This window comes from Aulonocara sp. 'chitande type north' Nkhata Bay, linkage group LG1, assembly GCF_057382095.1.
Source record: "Aulonocara sp. 'chitande type north' Nkhata Bay isolate Kocher_YH1m ecotype deep benthic linkage group LG1, A_spYH_male_GT1.1, whole genome shotgun sequence".
Lineage (NCBI taxonomy): Eukaryota > Metazoa > Chordata > Actinopteri > Cichliformes > Cichlidae > Aulonocara > Aulonocara sp. 'chitande type north' Nkhata Bay.
Genome location: NC_141344.1, coordinates 41,301,667 through 41,329,359, shown reverse-complemented (window position 1 = coordinate 41,329,359; position 27,693 = coordinate 41,301,667). Strand labels below are relative to the sequence as shown.

General features: G+C 45.3%; 1 protein-coding gene across 1 annotated transcript in view; it reads right to left on the bottom strand.

Moving 5' to 3' along the window:
• adamts17 (ADAM metallopeptidase with thrombospondin type 1 motif, 17) overlaps window positions 1-27,693 on the bottom strand; it is a 102,365-nt gene that overhangs the window by 16,957 nt on the left and 57,715 nt on the right. The window contains exons 11-17 of the mRNA XM_086296680.1: window positions 26,964-27,065; window positions 26,670-26,815; window positions 25,794-25,960; window positions 22,675-22,802; window positions 18,809-18,929; window positions 5,497-5,577; window positions 2,988-3,145 (exon numbers count right to left, since the gene is read on the bottom strand). Coding sequence (XP_086152806.1) covers window positions 2,988-3,145; window positions 5,497-5,577; window positions 18,809-18,929; window positions 22,675-22,802; window positions 25,794-25,960; window positions 26,670-26,815; window positions 26,964-27,065 — 903 coding nt within the window. The remainder of the gene's footprint in view (window positions 1-2,987; window positions 3,146-5,496; window positions 5,578-18,808; window positions 18,930-22,674; window positions 22,803-25,793; window positions 25,961-26,669; window positions 26,816-26,963; window positions 27,066-27,693) is intronic.

The following is a 27,693-nucleotide window of genomic DNA, read 5'->3' as shown; positions in this document are numbered from 1 at the left end:
GCGGCGCGCGCGCGCGAACACCGGGGGCCCGACCGTGGGAATATAATGCTCAACCCCATGCTTCGTTACCGTGCTAGAGAAATTAGGGACAGACAGCGATGGAAACTCTAAAAGCAAACGCTGAAAAGCATCCCCGGAGGTCACTACATTAGCCCGAATCAGGGGCTCGGCGGCCCGAGTAAAACAGGGTAGCGAAGAAAACGAGAGAGCATCGATTAAACGTCTGTTAGCGACATCGACAAGTAGTCCATGAGCACACAGGAAATCAGCACCCAAAATAGGTACAGAGCTAGCAGCAACAACAAAGTTCCACTGGAAATCCCGGCCATGAAAACAAACAGTCACCAACCTTTCCCCAAACGTTTTGATGGGAGAGCCGTTAGCTGCAATGAGCTGCGGCCCACAGTTCGCTGCTAGTCCGTCGGCAGCGGTAGGGGGAAGGAGGCTCTTCTGGGAGCCGGAGTCCACGAGAAAACGTCTCCCGGAGCGCGAGTCCTCTATGAAGAGCAGCCTTTCTGTATTGCCAGCGGTCGCGGCTGCTACGGCGCGCTGGCGGGTCCGTTTCCCTGGGCCGTGAAAGCGCAAGGCGGCAGGCAGCGACGCGCTCTGTCGCCAAAACGCTGATGGTAGAAACAGATGCTCTTTCCGCGGTGCCGGCGTGTAGCAATCCCTGCCGTCAGCAAGGGGGCGGATGCTCCGGGGGAGGCAGGTGGAGGCGTGGAAGGTGCCGCCGGCGTGTCCGTAGCCAGGGCGTGAACGTCGAAAGTGCGGCTAGCCAGGAGAATGCGATCCGCTTCTTCAGCCAGGGAGCGATAATCCTTCGCAGGCAGAAGCGGAGAGTTCGCGAGGACAGCTCTCACGGCGGCCGGTAGTTGGCGAAGGAAGAGGTGCACGAAGAGGAAACCACCGTCATCCGGCCCGAGCAACGATAGCATGTTCTCCATGAGCTCGAGCGCGGTACCGCCACCCAAGCCTGACAGGTTGAGGAGCTTTTCGGCTCGTTCGGCGTCGGAGAGGGCATAGCGCCGAAGAAGCAGCTCTTTGAGGGCGGCGTATTTCCCTTGGGCGGGTGGGTCCCGGAGGAGCGCCATCGCGCGACGGGTGGCCAGCTGGTCGAGCGAGGCCACCACATGGTGATACTTCGTGTCGTCAGCCGAGATGCCGCGAAGGGCGAACTGAGCCTCCACGTGTACGAACCATGACGGGGGGTCATGGAGCCAAAAGTCCGGCAGTTTCAGCGCCACAGCGAACGTAGCTGCAACAGGAGGCGGAGGTCCGGCGGCCGCTGATGCATCCATAGCGGAGTGTGCGTTATCTACGGCCCGTTGCATGCTCGAGTCAGGGGTCACCAATGTGGAGGTAAGCATCAACGACACAGCTCTCAGTTCTCACTCCTTCTTTATTCGTCTCCAACATCAACTGCGCATATCGCGCCACAAAACACAGGAACACACTTCCTCTACACTGGGTGTGAGTGGAGCCCTCTAGTGGTCCACCACAATATAAGTAAAATATGTGAATTCAAGATATATGAAATTATGAAGCAAAGAATAAATGAATAAATAACTCTGAATATTCCTGAAAGTAGCCACCCTTTGCTTTGTTGACAGTGCTGCAAACCCTTGGCCTTCTCTCAGTAAGCGTCATGATGTAGTCACCTGAATTGGTTTTCCCTTCACAGGTGAGCCTGTCAGGGTTCATTTGTGGAAGTTCTTGCCTTCCTAATGCAGTTGGGAACAGAAGTCAGGTCGGTACACAGCTGACAGCCCTATTTGATAACTGTTAGAATTCATATTATGGCAAGAACCAATCAGCGAAGTAAAGAGAAACGACAGTCCATCATTACTTTAAGAATTAAAGGTCAGTTAGTCCAGAAAATTGGTAAAACTTAGAGGTTTTTTGTGTCCCCAAGTGCAGTTGCAAAAACTATCAAGCCCTACACTAAAACTGGTTCACATGAGCGCCGCCCCAGGAAATGAAGACCACGAGTCCCCTCTGCTCCTGAGGATAAATTCATTTGAATTACCAGCCTCAGAAATTACAACAGCACCTCAGATTAGAGCCCAGATAAATGCCACACAGTAGCAGACACATCTCTACATCAACTGTTCAGAGGATCCTGTGTGAATCAGGCCTTTAAGAAATGTCGACTAAGGAAAAGCAACAAGCAGAAGAAATTTCTTTGGGCCAAGAAACACAAGGAATGGACATTAGACCAGTGGAAATCTATGCTTTGGTCTGAGGTGAGGATGGTCTCTCTACATGCATGGTTCCCACCGTGAAGAGCGGAGGAGGAGGTGTGATGGTGCGGGGGTGCTTTGCTGGTTGGGGATTTATTCAAAACTGAAGGTACACTGAACCAGCATGGCTACCACAGTATCCTGCAGCAACATGCCATCATTATTTCCGGTTTGCTTTTAATTGGACCATCATTTATTTTTCGCTGTGGACAATCACCCCAAACACACCTCCAGGCTGTTGAAGGGCTATTTGACCAAGAAGAAGAGTGATGTGAAGTGTTGCACCAGATGGCCCGGCCTCCACAGTCACCTAAGCTAAACCCGTTCAAGATGTTTTGGAATGAGATGGACCGCAGAGTGAAGGCGAAAGGACCAACAAGTGCACAGCATCTCTGGGAATTCCTTCAAAGCTGTTGGAAAACCATTTCAGGTGATGACCTCATGAAGCTCATTAAGAGAATGCCAAGAGTGTGCAAAGCAGTAATCAAAGCAAAGAGTGGCTATTTTAAAGAATCTAAAATCTAAAACATTTTTGAGTTATTTCAGACATTTTTATTTATTACATAATTCTTCTATATGTATTCATTAACAGTTTTGATGCCTTCAGTGAGAATCTAAAATTAAGAAAAAACATTAAATCAGTATATGCGTCTACCTTTTCAACTACCAGTCAACTTTTTACTGGTAGTGTATCTGTGTGTGGGTGTGTGTGTTTGTTTCCATGAGTAGCAATACAAATCAATTTACCATTAGATATAAAGGAGTCTTAGTGGGTCCCTTGGCAGACATCTTCTCCCATATTCCTCTTCTAACATAGCGCACAGTGGTTCCAGCCAGCTCAAATTCTCCTGGAAGTTCAATTTTCCAGTCATTGTTGATGGACCTCTTACTTGAGTCTTTGAGAGCTATAAGTAAGATACAAGAAGTTACACACACACATCTATCTATATATATATATATATATATATATATATATATATGTATATATCTATCTATCTATCTATCAATCATATATATATATATATATATATATATATATATATATATATATATATATATATATTAGGGGTGCAACGATACACAAAATTCACGGTTCGGTTCGGTTCGATACTTTGGTGTCACGGTTCGATATTTTTTCAATACAAAAAAATGTTCATGCCTTTTTAATTTGTCATTTATTAAAATTATAAATATATATTTTAACTCAAAAGTACAGTTTTTAAATTTAACCCTAACCCTTGTGCGTGTTTTTTATTTTGACAGTGAATGCGCACCTGCGGACCACTTATGTGCAGCCCTGGTTATTTAGCTCGTCATATTGCAGCCACAGAAATTCTTTTGTCCATGAAACCATAAAGCTGCACTTTCTTTTTGCCTTATAGTCTGATTTGTCATAACTTCTCCGTTTTGTGGTAAGCTTTTCTTTGGCTGTCACTTCTTCACCCTGACCTGTCTTATTTGGCTCAGCAGAACTAAAATATATATCTGTCTGTGAAGGTTCTCAGTCATCTAGGTCATGGTAGTCAAATATAAATCCTGCTGCTTTTACACACGGACTCACATAAGCTCAGCGATTCTCTGCGCGATCAACCTCTCACATGTTTAAGCTGCGGGAGATTTCACTTGTCATGTTTGCATAGTAAGCTAACGATTAATAAGACGATGTCAGAGGAATTGGTGCACAAATTATCATCACTCACAGATCAGTGCTGTCGCTCTCTATACAGTTCACGCGATTGCAAAGTGAAAGCAAAAAACAAGCGCAAAAAACAAGCGCAAATTCAAACGCGACTTCAACATGTCACATATTGACAGTGGCTCACCGATGCCAATGACACAATTACCCAGCTACATTTCTGAAAGAATGCAAAAGCATTGACATATATTTTTCCTTCCTATGATAGCCCGACGGGCAGGGCAGAGATAGATTTTGGTAGCCCGACTGGAAAAATCGCTAGCCCCGGGACGTCGGGCTAGCGATATTGCGAGCCCTGTATCTGATTGAGGAATCACTCATCTTTGGAAAAGAGAGTTTATTACAGAGAAATGTCTCTTTCCAAAATAAAAGCTGTACTATACGCTTCTTCTGGGCTATATTCTCAGCAGCATATTAAACATATCACGCCCCCTTAAGGAGAATCCTGTGCTAACGGCTGTCTAAATGACTCGGGTAAAGTTTGTAGCATGCATGCTTGTTGTTTTTGTCTGCTTCCACTTGTCTTTGCATCTGAATGAGGGTGGGGGAGGTTCAATTTGCCATGTTGCAAGGAGAGCTTAACTTCTGTCTCGCTAGCTTGCCCTGCGCTCTTCCTTCTGATGATGCTGTCTGTGTTGAGCGCTCAGCGGATCTGCACTCGTTGCACCCCTAATATATATATTAGGGGTGCAACAATACTCGTATCAGTATTGAACCGTTCGATACAGTGCTTTCGGTTTGGTACGCATGTGTATCGAACAATACAAAATTTGTAATTTATTTTATCAACTTTCCTTCTGACGATGCTGTCTGTGTTGAGAGCTCAGTGAATCTGCGTTCGACTACTCCGCCTAGGCTGCACTGTCGAGCGCAGATCCGCTGAGCGTAGCGCAAGCTAGCAAGACAGAAGCTAAGCTTGTTGCAACATGGCAACTGCCTCAATGCTAGCCAAAATTGAACCTCCCCCACCCTCATTCAGATCTGGCGTTTGGAACTATTTTGGTTTTCATGTGACGTATGACCCTGAAGGTAAGCGCGTCATGGACTAAAGTAAAACAGTATGTTGGATGTGCCACGCAATGCTCAATTACATTGGTGGGAACTAGTGCGTTAGCACAGTGAGCTCGTTAACGTGTTGACGCTGTCCAGCGCCGCGCACGGGGCGATCCCCGGTAACTCGCTAACGGAGATTTGCGGCGTTATGGCGTTAATGTAATTTTAATGAGATTAACGCTGACAGCACTAGTGGGAACACAACGAATATGACTGCACATTTACACCGACATCATCCTAGTGCAAAGACAAGTGGAAGCAGACAAAAACAACAAGCATGCTACAAACTTTACCCGAGTCATTTAGACAGCCGTTAGCACAGGATTCTCCTTATGGGGACCTGGTATGTTTAATATGCTGCTGAGAATATAGCCCAGAAGAAGCGTATAGTACAGCTTTTATTTTGGAAAGAGACATTTCTGGTATCTAATGTCTCAGCGTGTCTAAAAGTGAGCGGCATTGTTGAGAAGAACCACAAAGTCATCTGGAAAACACAAGCATCATTACCCAAAAAACTATGTGAAGGTTTGTCCTCCACTACTCTGATCCTTCTAGCTCCTGCAGGGATCACCACAGCTTCGATATAGCCTGATAGAGACACAGAAGCAGGACAGAAAAACTATCAGAAGCATAAATGGTGGGCAAAAAGGGATGGGCTGGTTATTTCTGTCTACATCGGAGTTGTCTATTTAAAGATAAATTTAGTTGTTCAAAATCCCACAAGGCTGGCCGACATGACAGACGGTTGGCAGGGCTGTGAGTACTCAGACTGTGTTTTGAACGCAATATGGATAACATCTTGGAGAAGAACAACGGGAATTGAGAGAATTGGTGACCAGTGATAGACATTAGACCAATTGTAAAAATTGGATGCAGTTGTTTGCACTAAACCCAAATCATTCATCTTCACTCATGCGGCTATCCCACTGGCGCCAGCTGAAGGCCTGCCAAGGTCTAAGCTGACTGGAACAACAAAAATCTCCATGATAACAGGATTGTTGTCAGAACTCTTTGTTCCTCCTTCAAGGCCGTCTGCGTTGATTGAAGATTGTTGACTTTTGCTTAACCGGGTGAAGGGACACTTTCTCTCAGTTGACACGGAACACACAGACACACACACGCATGTACACTGACACAGACCTACACTCACCCCCCCAAACGCCTTCGAAGCTTATGTCATCTATGTTGTGAGATGTGATGATTCATGTGCTGAGGTGTTTTTTTTCTGTTCTCAAACTGATCTCCCTGTTGGAGCTCAGTCTAGGGCAGACCTTCCCAAAGTGTGGGGCCCGCCCCCTATGGGGGGTGCAGAGCCATTGCGCGGTATGAAAAGGGGGAAAAAAAAAACAACAAAAAAAACAAAACAATGCTTGGACACTGCTAGCACGGGGCGCCCACACAAACGCAAAGCAGGAGATGAAGCGTCGCTGAATATGTTTCCAAACCAACTTCATTCTAAGCCAAAGACTAGAAAATATGGTGAAGCAAATCTTCCCTTTGGCTTCACCTGCACAGGTGCTGAGGTAGGTCTCCCTGCAGGGTTGGTTTTCCCTTCGTCGGGAGCAGCGCTGGGCTCTTCAAATCAAACAGTATCCCATATTCTTGATTTTTACTTTACAAACACTTCTTGTAATGACTAACTACTCCTGACATTTTGGAGATGTTTGCTCTTTATACAGTAAAGTTACAGCTGGATACAAATAACATCAGGCTGATCCTGCCACGATTTGTTCCCCCGGTTCAAGTCACGGACAAACAGGATCCCACAGCTGTTTATGTTTTTAAACCCATTTTGCACAGAGAGGCATTTTTTGAAAAATGTATTGATGCAATGTTGAACATTATTACAGAGGGGAAAAAAACTACATGTAAAATAATCACACCGTGACGCCTCTGCATTTGTAAATAGAGGGACAGTAACTGCGTGTTTATGTAAGCTTGTAAAACCTGAAGATGGAGACAAAATACTGTTAATCTGAATATCTGCCATTTTGCAATTCATCTCCTGTAAACAATAACGTGGCGCACAGCTGTTGCGTGACCAACTCTGTATTCCTCGTCCACACGTAAACGCAAAAAAGGAGTTTAAAATTTTTTCGTTTTCAGTGATTCGAAACGCCGTTTACGTGGACGAAACAGCTGCGTTTTCAAAAATACCCGTGTAGGTGTAGACGCAGCGTAAAAGGGTTAGTAGTTTATTTTATTACTACCTGTCATTTATTGCTGATTACTTGTATTTGCTTAATTGTTTACTAAATGTTTGAGGTGTGAAATAAACCGCAATGGAGCAAAATATGGGCGCGTGTGGTTGGAGGATGTGTTTGTGCGTGTGCTTGCGGGGGGGCTTAGTTTCTTGGAAAACTAAGGGGGGGCCCAGCAAAAAAAGTTTGGGAACCACTGGTCTAGGGGGAGTTCTTTCTTCTTCTCGTCTTTCCTCATGTTGTGCATTTTCCATTGTTATACCTCTCTGACCTGTATTCCCCATGTGATTTTTGTGTAATGTATGTATGGTCGGAAGGGTAAGATGGCGCTGGCACAGCTGGCAGCCTTAACCCAACTTCCCTCGGGATGAATAAAGTATTATCAATCTATCAATCAATTATTCAATTCAACTTTACTTATACAGCACCAAATCACAACAACAGTCACCTCAAGGCGCTTTATATTGTAATGTAGACCCTACAATAAATATTATGTGACTGAAATACTGTAACTGCAATAGGTTTGTGCATGATGCAGTGTATGCCTCTGCATTTAAAAAAGTGCATAAAGCACTTTGGTGAGAAGCAGTATGGCTTAATACTGAAAAAGGGAACGACACATGGGATTCTGACAGTGTTGATGGAGAAGTATAGATGAACTGGGAAGAAGCCACACAGTGTTTTTGTGTATCAAGAGAAAGCATATGATCGAGTGCCAAGAGAATAGAATAGAAGAGAATAGAATAGAATAGAATAGAATAGAATAGAATAGAATTCAACTTTATTGTCATTGCACATGCACAGGTACAGGGCAACGAAATGCAGTTTGCATCCATCCAGAAGTGCTTTAGTGATATAGATATATTACAATATATATTAGCAATAATATAGATATGTGAGTATATTACAGAAATGGGTCTATTATGGTATGTTATAATGTACACGGTATGAAGTATGTTGTGAATATTCTATAACTATAAGTACGTACAGGCTGTAGTGAGTACAAGCTATGTACAGGATATGAACAGGATATAAATATGAAAAACTATACAGAATATGAAATAAATAACTTTACAGAATCTGAGATATACAGCTATACAGAAATGTGAACTATGCAAGTTGTAAACAGTTGTAGGATTACAACTTGCATAGTTGCATAGAACTGTGGTGCTGTATGAGGAAGTCAAGAGTGGCAGAGAAGACAAGTCAGACTCGTGCTGGAATAAGCCAATTGGATCGCCTCAACAATCCAGTGGGAAATGCGTTTTTTTCTAACGGGCTTGCCAAGATGTGGTTTAGCCCAGGAAACAAACAGCTGATCCGACCTCCTGGAAGCCTTCGTTCTCTCTATATAGGTACATAAAGCCCTAACTGGACAGAGAGCATGTAGGCGCTCCTGTTCAGGGGAGGAGAAAGGAGGAGGGCAAAAAGCTTCCAGCTCCAATGGGGTGCATTGGAGATAAGGATTTTTGGGCACAAAGGCCGGATTTGGCCTGAGTGTGCCTCTAGAGTTATCCCGCGTGAATCGGGTGCACTCTTTGTGTACTGACAGCGCATGAATATCACTGACACGCTTCGCAGATGCGAGAGCCAGGAGCAATGCAGTCTTCAAAGACAGGATTTTTATTTCCACCTGGTTTAGTGGTTCAAATGGTGGCTGTGAAACTGCCCCCAGCACCAGGGATAAATCCCACGTGGGAACGAGAGGTTTAGACACCGGGTGGAGCCATCGTGCCCCTTTCATGAAACGGCAGACTAGCGGATGATGGCTCACTGGGCCATCCATGAAGCCCACATGGCAGGCTGAAATGGCTGCTAGATATACTTTAATCGTGGAAAAGGCCTTTCCTTTATCTAACAGTTCTTGGAGAAAGGAGAGAATTGTTGTCACGGAGCACTGAAAGGAGAGAGTGTGAGACTTTCCACACCATTCCTCAAATACCCTCCACTTGTTCTCATACAATGATCTTGTGGAGGGGGCTCTAGCACTCTGAATAATAATAATAATGATAATAATAATAATAATGGATTGGATTTATATAGCGCTTTTCAAGGCACCCAAAGCGCTTTACAATGCCACTATTCATTCGCTCTCACATTCACACACTGGTGGAGGCAGCTACAGTTGTAGCCACAGCTGCCCTGGGGCAGACTGACAGAAGCGAGGCTGCCATATCGCGCCATCGGCCCCTCTGGCCAACACCAGTAGGCAAGTAGGGTAAAGTGTCTTGCCAAGGACACAACGACCAGGACAGAGAGCCCGGGGATCGAACCGGCGACCTTCCGGTTACAGATACGCTTCCCAACCCCCTGAGCCATGGTCGCCCCTTAGTGGCTATAACAACCTCTCACGGGCCAAGCCCACAGGGCAAGGCGCTCGGGGTGAGGGTGAAAAATCTCGCCCCTGGCTTGGGAGACTAGGTCTTGTCGGAGAGGGAGAGGCCAAGGTTCGCTCCACAAGAGGAGCATAATCTCCGCTAACCAATGGGACCTCGTCCACCTTGCGGCGATCAATATCCTTGTTAGCCCTCTCTCTCTCTCTCACTCTGGTTAGAGTGGGAGAAATTAAGGCCAGTGTCCAGCCTCCTGGACATTAAGTCTGCTCCCAAGTTCAGAGCTCCTGGAATGTGAGCAGCTCTCAGTGACAACAGATTGATGCTGCTCCACATGATCAGTCTGCGAGCCAGCATGTGCAAAGGACGGGACCGTAACCCGCCCTGTCTGTTGGTGTTGTCTGTTCTGATCAGAACATGGTGGTTTCTCAACAGGGGAAGGAAGTGTCTCAGTGCTAGAAATGCTGCTAGCAATTCTAGCCAGTTTATGTGAGCACCCCTCTGTCGTGAGTCCCAGCTGCCACTCACTGCTCTGCCCTCGTGAGTGGCACCCCAGCCCGTGAGACTCGCATCCGTGGTCACCACCTTCCTGGTGGTGACAGCCCCCAGTGACACCCCCTGAGTGAGAAATGTGGAATTTCTCCAACAGTTGAATGCTGCAGTGCAGTCTGCTGTCACTCTGATATGGTGGTGGGTATGGCGCTTTTGATTGAGTCTCAGTGATGCAAGCCATCGCTGAAATTCCCTCATATGCAGTCTGCCTAGTGGAAGTCAGTGAAGACGCCATTAATCCCAGCATCTGCAGGCATCTTCTGAATGGGAGATATCTTCCCTCCTGAAAAATGCCGGCATGTGATAGCATTTTTTTACTCTGTCCACAGAGAGACACGCTCGGTATGAGGTGGAGTTTAGAGCTATTCCTATGAAAGAGATGGCCTGAGCTGGCTGCAGGACACTCTTTTGGTAGTTTATGGTGAAACCCAGAGCCATCAGATGATCCACTGTCAACCTGGTGTGCTGTCTGACTCTGATATCAGCAGCCAATTGTCTATGTATGTTGCTATGCAGATGCCCCGCCTCTTCAGTGGGGCTATGGCTGCCTCTGTGCATTTCACAAATACCCGAGGGCTCAGTGAGAGACCCAACGGCAGGACCTGGTACTCGTACATTCTGCCCTGAAACGCAAAGCGCAGGAATTTTCTGTCAGGCGGTTAAATAGGGACGTGAAAATATGCGTCCTTCAGGTCTCTTGATGTAAACCAATCGCCTGGGCGCACTACATGCAGCAGAGTGGTGGTCGTCAACATCCTGAATTTGTATGACCTCAGATACTGATTCAGAGCCCGTAGGTCCAGTATCGGACACAGTCCCCCTCCCTTCTTTGGCACGAGAAAATACTTTGAGTAAAAGCCGCATTGGCTGTGCTCCTGGGGTATTTCTCGTACTACTCCCTTTGATAGCAAGGCAGTTATTTCTTCTTGCAGGATCCTGGCTGATTCGCCTTTTGCAAGAGAGAAAATCACTCTGTGAAATCTGGGAGGGGTGGTTGCGAATTGTAAACGATAGTCTCGCTCTAATGTCCTCACAACCCATTCTGGCGCAGCGAGAGCTCGCCATCTCTCTATTCTTGCTGACAGCGGCCCCAAAGACAGCGCGGGCGGCCCACGCTTGACCAGTGCTCATGGGGCCGGACACCACTGAGGGAATCGACCCCGGTGGTGTCTGGGTGCGTGGGGGCATTATGTTTTTCAACATACTCTGTGTTTTTCACACATTTTTCCCGTGCCCTTGGCAACATGCCTGGATGCAACGGGTGAATTTTTAATAAACAGTGTGTTTTTGTGAGACTGTGACATGCTTGATTCAGCTGAACAGTGTCTCGTCATCTCTTTGTTGAAATGCGCTCTGTGGGATCCAACTCGAGTCCCAGGCGCTGAAAGGTGGAGGCAGAACAAATTTCTCCGAACAGGCTCCGGAACTGAGCCCTGGAGTGAACTTGGAGCCCGGGCTGGTCCGGCTCCGATCTCCCCGTGGGGGATGTTAGGCAGTCCGCTTCTTCTTGCAGTCCGACTTCTTGGCTGGTGGTGGGGCACCCTGAGTGGCAGCAGGCGGGACATGTTGTGGTAGATGCTGCCTTTTTTAGTGCTAAAGTCCATGATCCATAAGTTCCTTCGCGTAAATGGGATCGCTGGCTAGACCCTCTGTTATTTCCAGCGCAGGAGGTGCCCCAGGGCTCCACAGGATTTTCTCCCTTTGAGTTACTGTTTGGCAGGAAGCCGCGGGGGGTGTTGGACCTGATTAAAGAAAACTGGGAGGAAAGTCAGAGGCTGGCTGAAAAGGAGAATCAGCACGACCTGGACCTGCAAGCAAAGCTGCTCACTTTGGGGAGGTTGTCACAAGAAAATTTGCTCCAGGCCCAGGAACATCAGCAGCGCTTGTACAACAGAGGGGCTAGGTTCAGGCAATTTTTACCAGGAGATAAAGGGTTGTATTCCTCCCTTCTAAAACTTCAAAGTTACTCACCAAGTGGGGAGGACCTTTCATGGTCACACGGCGAATGTGGGACGTAGACTATGAGGTGGTATGGTCAGACAGAGGTGGAACCACACAGATATTTCATGTTAACCTCCTTAAAGCATGGAGAGAGGCTGAAACCACTTCTCTGGTTAGCCTGGTTAAGGAAAGAGAACAGTTGTGGTCAGTGGTGCTGAATTCCTCTATTCCTGCCTCCCTCCATTGAGATGACCATCTCACACAGGCCCAGAGAGCGGATGTTGCTGCATTGCAACAGCGGCTTGCAGAGCGGTTTGTTCTTCTCCAAGCACAACAGACAGACTGTGAAAAAGGAATTGGCACAAATGCTAAAGCTGGCAGTAATAGAAGAGTTGCACAGCGCTTGCTGTAGCCCCATAGTTCTTGTAGTGAAGAAGTATGGGTCTATACGGTTCTGTGCTGCAAGGTGAACTTGGTCTCATGGTTTGATGCTTATCCCATGCCCTAGATGGATGAGCTCCTTGACCGGTTAGGCACTACTTACTTTTTACGACGCTGGATTTAACCAAGGGCTACTGGCAGATTCCTTTGTCTATGGAAAAAACGGCCACCCAATACGGTTTGTACGATTTTGTCACACTTCCGTTTGGCTGGTTTGGAGCCCCTGCCACTTTCCAGTGCCTCATGGACCGGGTGCTGCATCTGCATATGCTGCCGCCTACCTGGAGGATGTTATCATCCATGACAACACCAGAGCGGAGCATGTGTAGCAGGTGGCCGCAATCCTGGAGTCCCTGAGGCAGGAGGCACTCACGGCCAACCTAAAGAAGTGTGCAGTTGGACTGAGGGAGTTACAATATTTAGGGTACCACTTGGGAAGCGGGCAGGTACGTTCACAGATGGATAAAACAGCAGCCATTGCATCTTGCTCGTGTCCTAAGACAAAAAAGGAGGTGAGGCGGTTTTTGGGGCTGGCCGGTTACTACCGCCAGTTCGTGCCCATTTTGCAGAGGTGACCAGCCCCCTTGACAGACCTCAGCCGAAAGGGTGCCCTAGATCTGGTCCGGTGTAGGAAGCAGTGCAAGGCTCCATTTGTGCAGTGGAAGAAAGCTTAACGTCAGAGGGCTGGGGGCTATTTTGTCACAGGAGGTAACAGCTGGAAACTGTCAGAGTGGGATGCCGGGTACAGGACCATGGAAAAGGAGTGCTTGGCCATCTGGTGGGTGGTCGACTGCCTATGTTATTACCTCCTGAGCCACCGTTTCACCCTCTGATCACGCGCCACTGCAATGGCTCCACCGCATCAAGGATACCAACACCCGGATCACACGGCGGTATCTGGCCCTCAAGCCTTTAAAGTTCAAAGTGACTTTACTGGAAGCAGGGGTGCAGATGATCCTGGCAGATTTCCCCTCCCACTCTAGGGGGAGGTGGGCGCGGATGGGTCCCTGCCCTAAGTTGGGTGGTGGGGGTGTGTAGCGGAGTGTGGTTGGTGGCTTCTATGCAGGGGAGGAGTGGAGCAGTGGGTTCAGGGTGTGGTGTCAAGGAAGGCTCCATGCCCTCCTGGGTTTTAAATGCACCTTAGAACACACATGCATCAACATTACAATGAGCGGGTGGAGGGAGGTTTGGAGTCTTCTCTCACCCCCATTCTCTGCGACCTGCTGGAGCAGGGGGGCTAGGACTAGGAGGAGGAGTTGGCCGTCCGACTGCGGTCTGGAGTGTGGAGCCTTCCTGCTGCTGCGGAGTCGGGGCGGTCTGCCTCCCCCCACCGCAGGGAAAAGGGTAACACCACCTGGGTCTGGGTGCAGTTCCCCCCTCCAGGGGCGGGGGCACCTAGACCCGGTTTGTAGAGTACGCTTGGGGAGTGTGATCGTGTGTACAGCGTCTCTTTATGTCTGTCTCCACGTTGGTTGAGTGTGGAGTAAGTGCATATGAGAGCATGAGGGTGGGAATTCAAATTCAAATTTCAAATTCAAATTCAAATTTTATTTGTCACGTACACAGTCATACACAGTACGATATGCAGTGAAATGCTTGGACAACTGCTCGTGACCTAAAGAGAACAAAAAAGGAAAAGGCTATGAATAAGATAGGAAATAAATATGAAAAATTAAAAAGGGTAAATTTAACTAGGAAGGAATAAAATATAAATTAAGGTTAAAAATGAAATAACTGTACAACACAAATTAGAATGAAGGGTAAATTTAACTGGGAAGAATAAGATAAAATATATAAATTAAAGTTGAAAATAAAATAACTGTACAACAAAATACACAATATAGAACTTTATAAGAATGTATGAAGAAATCTAAATATAAATAAATATATACACAATAACAGCAGCTGTACAAGTATTAACTGGAAATGAAGAATATAGTGACCAGTGTTGTGCAAAACCAAAGTCCAGAAAGTCCAGTGTGTGTGTAAGAACCATATGTGTGGGTCAGTACTGTGTGGTGGTGTGATTGAGAGACCGTATCGCCTGCAGGAAGAAGCTCCTCCTCAGTCTCTCTGTGTTGGTCTTCAGGGAGCGGAATCGCTTTCCTGACCTCAGCAGAGAGAACAGTCTGTTGTTGGGATGGCTGAGGTCCTTCACCATCTTCCTGGCCTTGGTCCAGCACCGCCTGCTGTAGATTGAGTGCAGGTCAGGGAGCTCGGAGCGGATGGTGCGCTCAGCTGACCGCACAACCCTCTGTAGAGCTCGTCTGTCCTGCATGGTGCTGTTCCCGAACCAGGTTAAGATGTTTCCCGCCAGGATGCTCTCTATGGTGCAGGAGTAAAAGTTCCTGAGCACCTTGGAGGGCAGTTGGAAGTCTCTCAAGCGTCTGAGGTGGTAGAGACGCTGTCGGGCCTTTTTCACCACGGTGTTGATGTGACAGGACCATGACAGGTCCTGCGTGATGTGAACTCCGAGGTATTTGAAGCTGTCCACTCTCTCCACTGGGCACTCGTTGATGACGGGGGTCTGGTAGTTCCTCTCCTGCTTAGTGCTGAAGTCCACTATCAGCTCCTTTGTCTTACTGACGTTTAGAAGGAGGTTGTTCCTCTGGCACCAGTTCTCCAGATTCCTAATCTCCTTCAGGTAGGCCGTCTCGTTGTTATCAGAGATCAGGCCCACCACGACGGTGTCGTCAGCAAACGTGATGATGGTGGTGGAGCTGGTAGTGGCCACACAGTCATATGTGTACAAAGAGTACAGCAGGGGGCTCAGAACACACCCCTGGGGGGCTCCAGTGCTGAGAGTGGTGGAGGCTGAGACATGTCCGCCCATCCTTACTGCCTGTGGTCTGCCAGTTAGGAAGTTGGAGATCCACTGACACATAGATGAGCTGAGTCCCAGATGCTCCAGCTTGGTGGTGAGTGTGGAGGGAATTATGGTGTTAAATGCAGAGCTGTAGTCTATGAAGAGCATTTTAACATAATTCCCCCTTCTAGTGTCCAAGTGAGTGAGTGATGTGTGGAGGAGATGAGAGATGGCATCGTCTGTGGAACGATTTGGACGGTAAGCGAACTGTAGTGGGTCCAGTGTGTCTGGTAGTGAAGAAATGATGAAGTCTCTGACCAGGCGTTCAAAGCACTTCATCACTACTGAGGTGAGGGCTACAGGGCGATAGTCATTGAGAGAAGCAGGGTGGGGTTTCTTCGGGACAGGAACAATGATGGACTCTTTGAAGCATGTGGGGATCACCGACTGAGATAAAGAGATGTTGAATATCTCCGTGAACACAGGAGCTAGCTGGTATGCGCAGTCTCTTAGGATACGACCTGGGATGCCGTCTGGTCCTGCTGCTTTCCTGGTGTTCACTCTCTTGAAGGCTCTCCTTACTTCATGCTCGGAGATGACGAGCACGTTTCCGGTGCTGGCAGTATCTTCCTGTCTGCAGCCGTTAGCGCCGCTAACACTAGCATTGTTGGAGTCCTTAGCTGCAGCCTCGAAGCGAGCATAGAAAGTGTTCAGCTCGTCTGCCAGAGTCACGGCCGCGTTCGTCATACCGGTTGTTGGTGCTTTATAGTCCGTTATTGTCCTTAGTCCCCGCCACAGGCTCCTAGAGTCACTCTGTTGGAGTTGTGACTCTAGTTTCCTCCCGTAGCGCTGCTTCGCCTCTTTCACCGCCCTCCGCACGTTATATGACGCGGCTTTGTACGGGTCCATGTCCCCCGTCATGAGTCCCGTGTTGTAGGCAGCGGTGCGGGATCTCAGAGCGTCGCGGATGGTTTTATCCACCCACGGCTTCTGGTTGGGAAACGTTGTGATAGTCTTTGTCTCCACGGTATCATCCGCTAGTTTCCCGATGAATCCCACAACCGCTTCCGTAAACACGTTGACGTCATCGTCGGAGCTGTTTCTGAACATGCCCCAGTCTGCGTCATCGAGTGCGTCCTGTAACGCGGCCACCGATTGATCCGTCCAGCGCGCGACCTTCCTCTGAACCGGAACTTCCTGTTTCAGCCTTTGTTTGTATTTTGGCATGAGGAAGATGGCGGCGTGATCAGATTTGCCAAACGGGGGGCGGGATTGTGCCTTGGATGGATGTTTGTATCTGTGTGTGCCTGTATGTCTGTGTCTATATGTCAGGTTGGGTGTCAGGCGCCACCTCTCTGGGGACATCTCAGGCCCTCCAAGGTTTGGAGGCCTATCTCCCCCTACCACCACTTCCCCTGCCAGTGGCGGACCCCCTCAGACATCGGTGCGTTGGTGGTTCTTTGTGTCCGGGGATGGGCGTCCAGGTACACACCGGCTCACTCCTTGGCGGCTGCTTATCGGGGCCTGGAGCCTGGTGCTCGCTCGGGCCACTTCGGAGGTGGGGTGCCCCCGGCCTCTCGGCCTGGGGCTCGGTCACTCAGGCGCGGCTGGCTGCCGGCGGAGCTCACGGGCGCGTCACTGCAACTCCCCCTGGCTTCTGCTCCGCGGCTGCTGAGTGAGCCCTCATCTGGGACTCTCCTCAGCTCTTTCTGGGACAGTGGCGCAGCTGCCCCTCTGTTGGTCTTCCTTGGTCTCTTGTGTTCTGGGGGCCTCTGGATGTCTGGAGTTTTGATCTCCTCCACACCTGCTTCATGCCCTGGAGGACGGGGCTGTGGCCCCCCCACACCCTCTAGCAGATCATTACATGAAGGAACCTTTTAAAAAACAAGCGCGTCCATGCTCACAGGTGTACACACGGGTGATCACACCCACAAACTACACCCTTTTTGGCTCCTACCTCAAAGCACACTGTGTTCTGTTGATCTTATGTGCTGCACAATAATGTTTAACATTTAGTATTTACTGTCATATTCCCATATATCATTGTGATGTTGTTTATTCTATTACTCTTGTTCTCTTCTGCTTGCTTTCTTTTTTCTTTCTCAACAGGTGATCCAGGTGATTGATATATGCATTTTTTTTTCTCTGCCCGTTCTGTTGGTTTTTGTCTTTTGCCCTTCTCCCCCGTCCCTCTTCTCAGCTGTTTCTCTTTCCCTCTTTCTTTCTCCCCTTCTTTCCCCCAGTCAAGTCTGTCCCGTATTCAGTAAGTGAAAATAAAATAAACAATAAAAGGTGAATCAAATGGACCATTACGGCAAGGCTGGGATGGTCAGTTTGGTAAAGTAAATCCGTTGGGCATCTTTCTTTGCCTTTAGACAATAATTCTGATGCAAAAGAGCCAAACGGGACAGGCCAAAAAAAAAAAAAAAAAAAGGAAGGCTGGTTTTCGCAGCCGGTGAGCATCATCTAATCATGCATTCTGTATTTCAGAAGCAGCTGGACTGGAGAGGAGAGAGAGCTGCTGGAGCAGAGAGCCAGCTGCAGTGCTGCTGAGCATTGTGCACTGCAAAGTGCTGAAGCGCAGAGACCGCAGGTCATTTGGGTTACAGTTAGGTGTAGGATAAGGGCTAGGGTTAGGCATTCACTTTTGATGGTTAGGTTTAGGGTAAGCGGCTAAGGAAATCATTATGTCAATTAGATGTCCTCACTAAAATATAAAAAACAAGTGTATGTGTGTGGTTGTGTAGGTGTGTACGCAGATGCTTGAGGGGAGTGTTTAAATGTGTGGGGGTAAAAACACCAGGGGTGGGTTTTGATTATCGATTTATGGATATTGATCTCGATGTCCTGGACTGGAGATCCAGGACAGTAGATATAAAAATATAGATATGTACTGATAAGTGATCAGAATTATAATATTTCTGACTGTCTGAGGCAAAATTTACCTGATTCAAATCGAATCGTGGATCGAATCAATTCAGGACCTTGTGAATCGGAATTGAATCGATTCTAGAAATCAGTGATGATACCCAGCCCTAGTAAACACATGCGCATGCTTAGAATTTTACATCTAATAATCTCTCAACTATTAAAGTAACTGGTGAGCAGTAAATAAAAACCAGGGACAATTTTACTAACTAAAGAAAGGCACATTGGTCCATTAATGTAACCAAATAAACAATACATATTGAATACCAAAATGACTAAACTGACTAAAATTAACTTGCATCTCATTGTGTTGGAAAAGAAGCAAATGCAAAGACAGAAACATCCATCATGTCACGTTTATAAATGGGTGTGACTTTAAGTTGAAGGCCAATATAATATACCATTGTAAAATTTTAATAAAACAGAAAACATTAGAATATGTTGGTTTCACCTGAAATATTTATTTAGGATCGCTTTTGGAAGAATCAATTTAAACAACCCATCAAACCACATCAAACCAGGAGTCAATGGCAAAGACTGGGTACTTGTTAAAAAAAAGAACTACAAAAAAACATCTGAGCAGCATACTAGCTAGACATGAAAAAATATATACCCACCCATTCCCCTAGTGTGGTTGAAGTCCCCTGTCACTATTTTACAGGACCGTCCATCTCCATTACAAACACCGCAGCGGTCCTCTTTAGCAGATGAGCCAATGATGCTGTCACAGCCGATTTTCTGTCCATAACAAAACAAAACCCAACTGTAAAATGGAGGAAGTACATTACAATTTACATCTTTGTATGCATATGTAAAATTATATCCTTAGGTCAACACACAGCAGTCGCCAAAAGGATTGTATATTACCTTGAGCATGGAATGAGTTTACCACAATATTAACAGATGAAATAAATGATATAATTAACCATAATTTAACAGTAAATAATTGAGGTCTTTTTATTGTTTTTATTGTTAGGACTGAAAAAGAACAGGAATTTCTTAGGTAAACAGAAACTGCAGCCCATTAAAAAAAAGATCAATATTAATTAGTCTATTTCTTTGCCTCTCTCCTAGCATGCCATTACTCACATGCCAGGATTTAAAAAAAACAAGCCTCCCACTATGGCGTCATTTTTGTGCCACTATTCTGAGCGCACGTAAAAACTATTTGCAGGTGCAAGTGTTGCATTTTGAGGAGAAATTTATTTTGAGAGAAGAAAAGCTAAATTTGAGTGAACAAACTTCACTGCTGCCTGCAAAAAATGTATTTCAGTGTTTGCTATTATCCACACAGACACAGCAGCCCCTCTCGCTCAGTTTTTGCATTTGCGCTCGCTCGCAACGTGTTGCTCACGCTCTCAACATTTCTGCCCGTGGACGTTCAACTCTTTCTCTACACCGTTATGTTTGCGCCACAAAACCAGCCAATCACAGACTTGGATGCAAAAAAATCTGATTGGTTGTTTTGGTCTCCAATCAGCTCGAAATGACGAAATGCAGCATCCCAGAATGCATTTCGTCCAACACTCAAACGAGGCAGTGGCGGAGGGACGCACAATGGCGAAGTTTGAAATATTACTCTTTCTGGATCACAAAATAAACTTTTAAAATATTTTCAGTCGAGAATGGTGCTGCGTAAACTTCAAATATCTGCTCGATTCATCAAGACATATTTGCAAAAGTGCTCTAACGTTTTCGGAGATGCCTGTTACCCACCAGACATCTCCGAAAGTGGTCAAGGTGCGGCTCCCGGCACATCGTTTTCACATATTTCACACATATTTTCACGGACCGGCCTTAACGTTTCGTGAATAAATACAACAAAATAAAATGATACGACCAAAACAAAAACTGTGGTATTTTGAAAATATAATAATCAACGCAAATTCACGGCGTAATTGTGTAACTTTATTAGAAGTGTCCTCCTGAAATGCGCCAACAACATTGAGAGTAACATCCTCCTCTCTCCCCCTTTGGTCGATATGGTAACGCCTAAATATTTATTTCAAAATAAGACACACAACTACAAAACAAATGTAAAGTACGTGAAAATTAGAGATGGACCGATCCGATATTACGTATCGGTGCGATACTGACCTAAATTACTGGATTGGATATCGGAGAGAAATAAAAAACGTTATCCGATCCGAAGTATCACAAAATCACCTCACAAAAGGCGCTACTTGGCCTAACCCAGCTCAGCGCATCAGAGCAGTATGTGATAGAGCTGCTGTTGTCTGCAAGAAATGTCAGTGGTCTGGTGGAGCATTTGGAGCCTTGCTACCTGCTTCCAAACCGCAGCATTTCATCTCAGAGAAAACTATCCCAGAGAAGTAAAACAAGTGTGTAAGTGCATCTCTGAATGTTTGCATAGTATTTCAATGTTTACCTTAACAACTGATATATGGAGCCACAACTGGACTGGCCATCGGAGTTTCATATTGAGGCGAAAAGGAAGCGATTTTTCCCGTACATCAGCTAGAATGAAAAAAGGCACAAAGCTGGAGTTATTCTGTCTTTGCTGCACAGCTGCCTCTTCTTCTCTCATTCTCTCCCCTCCCTCCTTGTTGCTACTTCAATTAAGAAACTGATCAATGATCAGCTGATTGGCTTTTCTGTCGCAAGTCCCGTCTTACTTATTTGTTTATCGCCCACTTCACGCCAGAAAGAGGAGACCAGCGGATAAACAGCAGCAGCACGTTTGATCAGCTGTTGTTAGAATTTATTTAATATTAATTTCTAGTATCAGCTGATGTTTGCTGGAGCCACAGCTGTAAAGCTGCTGGTCATGATGTCAGTTTGGATATGTGGTGAGAGGGAAACATGAAACCAGGAGATGTCCTTACTGAATCATCAGAGCTGAACAGGTGATGGAGAAACAGGTTTACCTTTTAGGTGACATGAATGAGTTGAAGTTATGAACTGTTTCTGAGAGACAAATAACACCAGGATCCTTTTCTAAGCAGCTGACAGCTGGTAACTGTGCAGGGGCGGGTCTAGCAAAGTGTTGCCAGGGGGGCAGGTAGGGCATTAACAGGGAGAGGGGGGCACAAGGAAATAATTTTCTTTGTTATTTCATTAAAAATGACTAACTTTTAATAAATAATAATTCTCTTAATCTTAACCAAAATGGTCATCTGATTACATGTATAGAAGTCCATTACTGTATATAGTAACTGTTAAGTCTAATATACACTAAGCTATAGTACTTGTACCATCTGTGCAGTCTGCAGTTCTGTTGAAGAAAGATGTTGAGTCCATTTAAATATTGTAGAAAAATAATTGATTTCTGTGTATTTGTTTTACACATGCATTAAATTAAAGTTGATTATGTTGATTAAGCATTGTGAGGTAGAGGGTGGGGGGGTGGTTCCCTAATATTGCTGATGGGAAGTGGTAATCCTATTAGTTAGGCTGTTTAATATTTCTGCTAAGTGCTCTTTAAGAGACCAGAGTAGGGAGGATGGTGACAGGTAAGACTTAAAACGGTCCAGTTATGAAGCTGAACTTTAATCTCAGCCAAACCGATTTACTCATGAACAAATCAAACACTGAAATAAACCAAACATTAACATTTAGCAGTTATCTAAGTGACTTATATATCGTGTTTAACCCAAGTAGCGAAAGACCGCAGGGGGTTTGAAAATGATGTGCTGGGAGTCTGCGCCTTGACCACCCAAATAGCCAGGGCTGGACTGGGACAAAAAATCGTCCGACTACACCACCAGGTGTTACAGGAAAAACCATAAAGCCTTTGAACTAAAACAAACGCTGTTGTGACAGTGATGTACACTGTCTTGTTGGTATATATGTAGGATTTGTATACAGTGGATCACCTTCATGTTTCCAAACCAATATCATGACCAGCAGCTTTACAGCTGTGGCTCCAGCAAACATCAGCTGATACTAGAAAGTGATATTAAATAAATTCTAACAGCTGATCAAGCTTAAACGTGCTGCTGTTGTTTAGCGCGACATCTGCTGGTTTCCTCTTTTTGGCGCAAAGTGGGCGATAAATAAACAAGAGAGACGATCAGCTGATAGGAGAGGGAGAGAATGGGAGAAGAGGCAGCTGTGCAGCAAAGACAGAATAACTCCAGCTTTGTGTCTTTTTTTTCCCATTCTAGCTGATGTACGGGACGGATCACGTTCCTTTTCACCTCAATACAGATGTGTTGTAATTTCTCCAGCCCACAGTTGATCATGACCAATTGGCTAATCCACCACCTTTCATTCTTTATACCGTTACAAAAACAAACAAACAGAAATGAAAAATCACCATCGGCCCAATGGCCAGTCCAGCTATGCGCTCAGCTGGTGTAGTATGTCACAGTGACATCCCAAAGCTTTTTTTTTTGCTCGGGAATTACTGAATCTATCTAGAGCTGGGAGGTCCCCAGAAGACAGAAGTCACGAATGGAAAGAAGTCAAACTGTATGTGGTCTATTTCATCACATATGTGCAATATTGGATACATATGTACCTGACATCTTCCATTAACACACAGGTCCACCTCATACGGTCCACAGGGAGTCCCATCCATTACTCTGTCAGCCATCAGAACTGGGATGTCTCGGCCCACTGGGCTGCAGAACAACATGCATGGCTTATCTGCTCATAAACACACACAAAATCCAGTTGTAAGATGTATGCATGTATGACAGTCAAGTCTGATTTTGAGCCGGTGTTAATTCAAAATAATAGAAATATTAATGGCATGGTGAACTGGGTTCACAAACAATGACTTCTAAAAGTATTCAGTGACAGAGTCGTGTCAGCTTTGAATGTATTGCTGCCTGACAGGCTGAAGATCACAGGCATCCAGTACTGATTTCTGTTGATTACATTATGTACTATAGATGATGAATTACTCACAGAAATCTTTCTAGAATTTGTAGCTGCAGTTTTTAAACTGATTGGTGAAACTCAGCCTGGTACCATCCAACCTAATTAGTTTCAATTGTTCTTTGTACGGTTTCTTTTTAGTACCACTTCATTTTCCAGCCATTTGTTTTCCCGATAAGTGTTGCTGCCATCAAATTAAAAGTAAGCTAATATTTTTCATGAAATAGTAAAATGTCTCACATATTTCCTGTGTTCTCTTGGGAATAAATTACATGTTTGCTCAGTTTTATTGCCATTTTACACAGCCTCCTTTTTTTCTTTTGTGGAATTGGGGATGTACATTTCTACATTCAGTATAATTAAAAAAATACGGGCAGCTGCCAGTTCTATCCCTTAGCTGTCCAGTAGATACACTTATGGTATCAATTTAAAATTCCCTTCGCTTTGTTCTCAAGTTATCACATTCACAAGATTTTCAGCTAAGGGGTAAAAACTGTATTCAGTGTTATTCAGAAAAAACATGACTGGAGGACTTTACCTAACAGTTCTGTGCATACAGTGTGAGCTTTTACTTTTTATACTCCAACTGGAGTGATTTAAGTGGTTTTTCTTACCTGTTCTGTACCTCTGGGATCCAATCACCCAGGGGTCTAGAGCAGGGGTCCCCGAGGGTCGGTGTCCTGCAGGTTTTAGATCTCATCCTGGGTCTACACACCTGAATCAAATGATTAGCTCATTACCAGGCCTCTGGAGAACTTCAGGACATGTTGAGGAGGTCATTTAGCCATTTGAATCAGCTGTGATGGATCAAGGACACATCTAAAACCTGCAGGACACCGGCCCTCAAGGCCTGGAGTTGGGGACCCCTGCTCCAGAGGATGCTCTCACATTTAACTTATTTAATATATTTGTGCTGGCATCCAAATCAGTTGAGTTGATTGGTTTGCCCCAATTCAAAACTACAATATTTTTAAACGAATGCCTCGTACACAGCAGTGTACCCATCCCAGACTCAGTACTGGCTTGTTAATGGCTAAAACTGTGGGAGCAGATATTGGGATAAACAAAGCATAATCCAATATGATCCATTAACCTAACCACTCATGTTACTGACATTATGGATTAAGAGTTACATATGATATATGTCACGGTGCTCTGTGACCCACAGTTCTCTTTATGGTCTTGTGCTTATGTTATAGTTTCAGTCTTTAGGTTTCTGTCTCGGTGTTTTGCTGGGTCTCACTTGTTTCGTGGTCTCCGTGCTCCACGCTCTCCTCTGTCAGTCTCCATGTCACAGTGTCAAGTCCACGTCTTTGTGAATGTGTCATGATTCCTGTTTGATTTTGACACTTCCTGTGTTCAGTGTTTTCACTTTTGCTTCCTTGTCTTATTATATGTAATTAGTCCCAGCTGTTTTTCCCTCATTATCCTCTGTGTATTTATATAGCGCCAAATGACAACAACAATCACCTAAAGGACAACCTTTATAGTACTCTGACTGTTTGTCAGCCTGGCTACAGAGCTGAAGAGAAACCTTCTTATTGTCTTCAATCAGTGATGAATAGTAAGATGTTCTGGCTTTGCGGAGGGCTTTCTTATAAAGCAGCAAACTATTTCTCCAGGCTAAATGATGATCCTCTAAATTTGTGACACGCCATTTCCTCTCCAGCTTACGAGTCATCTGCTTTAGGCTACGTGTTTGAGAATTATACCGCGGAGTCAGGTACTTCTGATTAGAGACCTTAGTTTTCACAGGAGCTACAGTATCCAGAGTCGTACGTAGTGAGGAGGTGAAATTATTAACAAGATAATCGACCTCTGTTGGAGCAGTGTTCAGATAGATGCTCTGCTCTGTGTTGGTACAGGGCATTGGAGATGATAACAGTGGGTGGATTATATTCTTAAACTTAGTTACAGTGCTTTCAGAAAGATCTGCTGTGATGAAGCCTACTCCTCCTGATGAATGTTATCAGGAAATGATCAGACAGGAGAGGGTTTTCGGGAAACACTGTTAAGTGTGTGATTAAATTGGTGGGTGGGTTCTTTTACATTTTGAGAGAAACCAAATGAGTCTATTAACGAATGCCGTGCTGAGGCTGTCATTTTTAGCATTATTTCAGCGAGAACTAAATCAGATAAAAAGTCTGAGAAATCAGACAGAAACTCTGTGTAAGGCCCAGGTGGACGATAGATGACCACAAATAAGATTGGTTTTTGAGTTTTCCAGCTGTGGTGGACGAGGCCAAGCATTAGCCGCAGGGGTCCAGAGAGGCGTCAGCCACGTCTGGACCCCTGAGTTCTTGAATCCATTCAGCCTGTTCAGTCGTCTGTCTACGCTTGAAGCTCAGCCGGGCAGTCTTAGCCTCCTGTCTCCACTGAGAGCTCAGGCAAGCCAACCCAGCCTCCTCTGTTGTCTGCTGGGGAATTGGGCGAGCTTATCCAGCCAGCTACTTACTCGGCATTGCTGTCCGAGCCTGAGAAGTGTCCTGAGTGGACTGTGTGCACTACGCAGCTCCAACCAGCTCTGTCTCTGCCAGAGGCCTCCACACCGTCTGGTTCTGATTCAGCTCCGCTCGCACCACACATGACAATATATGATTTGAAAAGCATTGCCATAGTTTTGAAATCTGATGCCCAGACATGCTTCCAGACAAATTTATAAACTGCCGATGTGCTTCAGAGTTTTACAAACACACTATTGAAAGGCACTGATTGTAATGATTGTAACTGTGCAGTACGACGTTCTATGGAACTCACCGTCATTAACAATAGCAGTCAGCATGCCGCCCTTCTTGTTGGCTTGTTGGTTATAGGATAGACACTGCAAATCTCTGAAGCTGGGTGACCCCTTGGGACAGGGAGGGGCTTCACAGGCCTTGTGTTCCACACTGGCCTGTGGGCAGTGTCGCCCACCTGGACCAGGTCTGTGCCCACACACACGCACACAAACACATACAGTGTGAACACTTAGTTTAGAAAACAAGAAGACTGGAGCGTTAGTATTAAAGTAACACATGTAAGCATTACATACATTTCATAATGCCTGTAAGGACCTTTTTAGTACTAAAAGCAGTATTTATTTAAACCTTATTCAGTAGATTAATACCTGCAAAGTGCCTTAAACCTCATACTTCTTTTTAATAGCCAGCAAGGGGACACCTCTTCTGATTGCAAAAAGACCCTTGCTATGTGACCACACTTTATATTAGCTTGTGGTCTTAATCAGCAGCTGCAGTGTTTCTGTTTCACAGTCAGCATATGTAATATATAAATGAATACATTTTTCAGAAATTGGACATTTCGGTGCTATAAATCCTTTGTAGACTGATCTCATGAAATATTCTAATCATCTGGCATACTTACCTTTGAATTGTTGTGGGATAAAAGCCACCATCAAAATGAAAATGAAACAAAAAAATCTCGAGATATGTTAAAGTTTACCTTTGAGATTCATTCACAAAAGAAAAGTTTTTGCAATATTTTAATTTTTCAGTTATATTAACTTCAAATACTTGTGATGTTAATGAGACCAAATTTGAAATCATAACAAAATGCCCCCTCTTTGCTTTCTGGTCTCAGGTAGGCGAACGTGTAACATTAGTAAGCAAATACACAGACAAACTGGTGACGTACGGAGGGTTGTCACATTTCCTCTGTCTGAACTGGACTCCAGTACCACAGGTCCTGCTGCACAAGCTCCACTGGCTCCATGGACTCCAGTCACCATCCACATGCTGAGGGATGGGAGTCTTACTGACACATTCGCCTGCCCTGCACCACTGACAAAAACATATTGAGATGTTTTCACAAATACTTTATTCGTAATTTTGTCAAGCTAACACGCAATATAAGCTACTGGCCTGAACGACCTGTAGCTCTGAGGATTGGTGAATGGATGCAGATTGTTTTTGAGCAAAACAGTCCTACCTTGTCTGCCCCACACTCCGTTCCGTCCAGGGGAGGATCCAGTTTAGTCTTGCAGGATGTCTCTCCCTCTATTAAGCACCACAGCCCAGCACACATGAGGTGCTGAGACATAAAGATGATAACATGAATTCCCACATAAATGCGGGTGTTAACATAATATGTTCAATGTTTCGATTAATTTACCACCAAACTCTTTCAAAACATATTGTTTCTTTTCTCTTGTCTTTTTACAACAACAACAATCTTTATTTATAGAGCACATTTAAAAGCCTTGGGCATACCAAAGTGCTTTACATAAAACAATAAAAGGTTCAAACATTGATAACGGATAAATAAAAATAAGGAGTTATGTTCATAGATAAAAGCTACCAATAAGAATGACTACAGCACATGGGTAATAGCAAGATAAAAGCTGTACCACCATAATAAAAAACACCAATAGAAAGATAGGAGGGAATTAATACAAGAGGTCAATAGGTCACAGCAACCAAACAAACAAACAAACCAGCAATTAAAAGGTGGAGAAGGCAAGTTTAAAAAGATATGTTTTAAGCTGTGATTTAAAAGAATGAATAGAATCAGTAAAGTAAACACAAAACTTCTTGTTAACATCCCACAATAAAAACAAAGCATATGAGCATCTACTGCCGATGACAAGATAATAAATATATTAGACAGAAAAACGAAAAGGAAAAAGGGACCTGTCTCCCCCACAACTCGAGCTTGAACA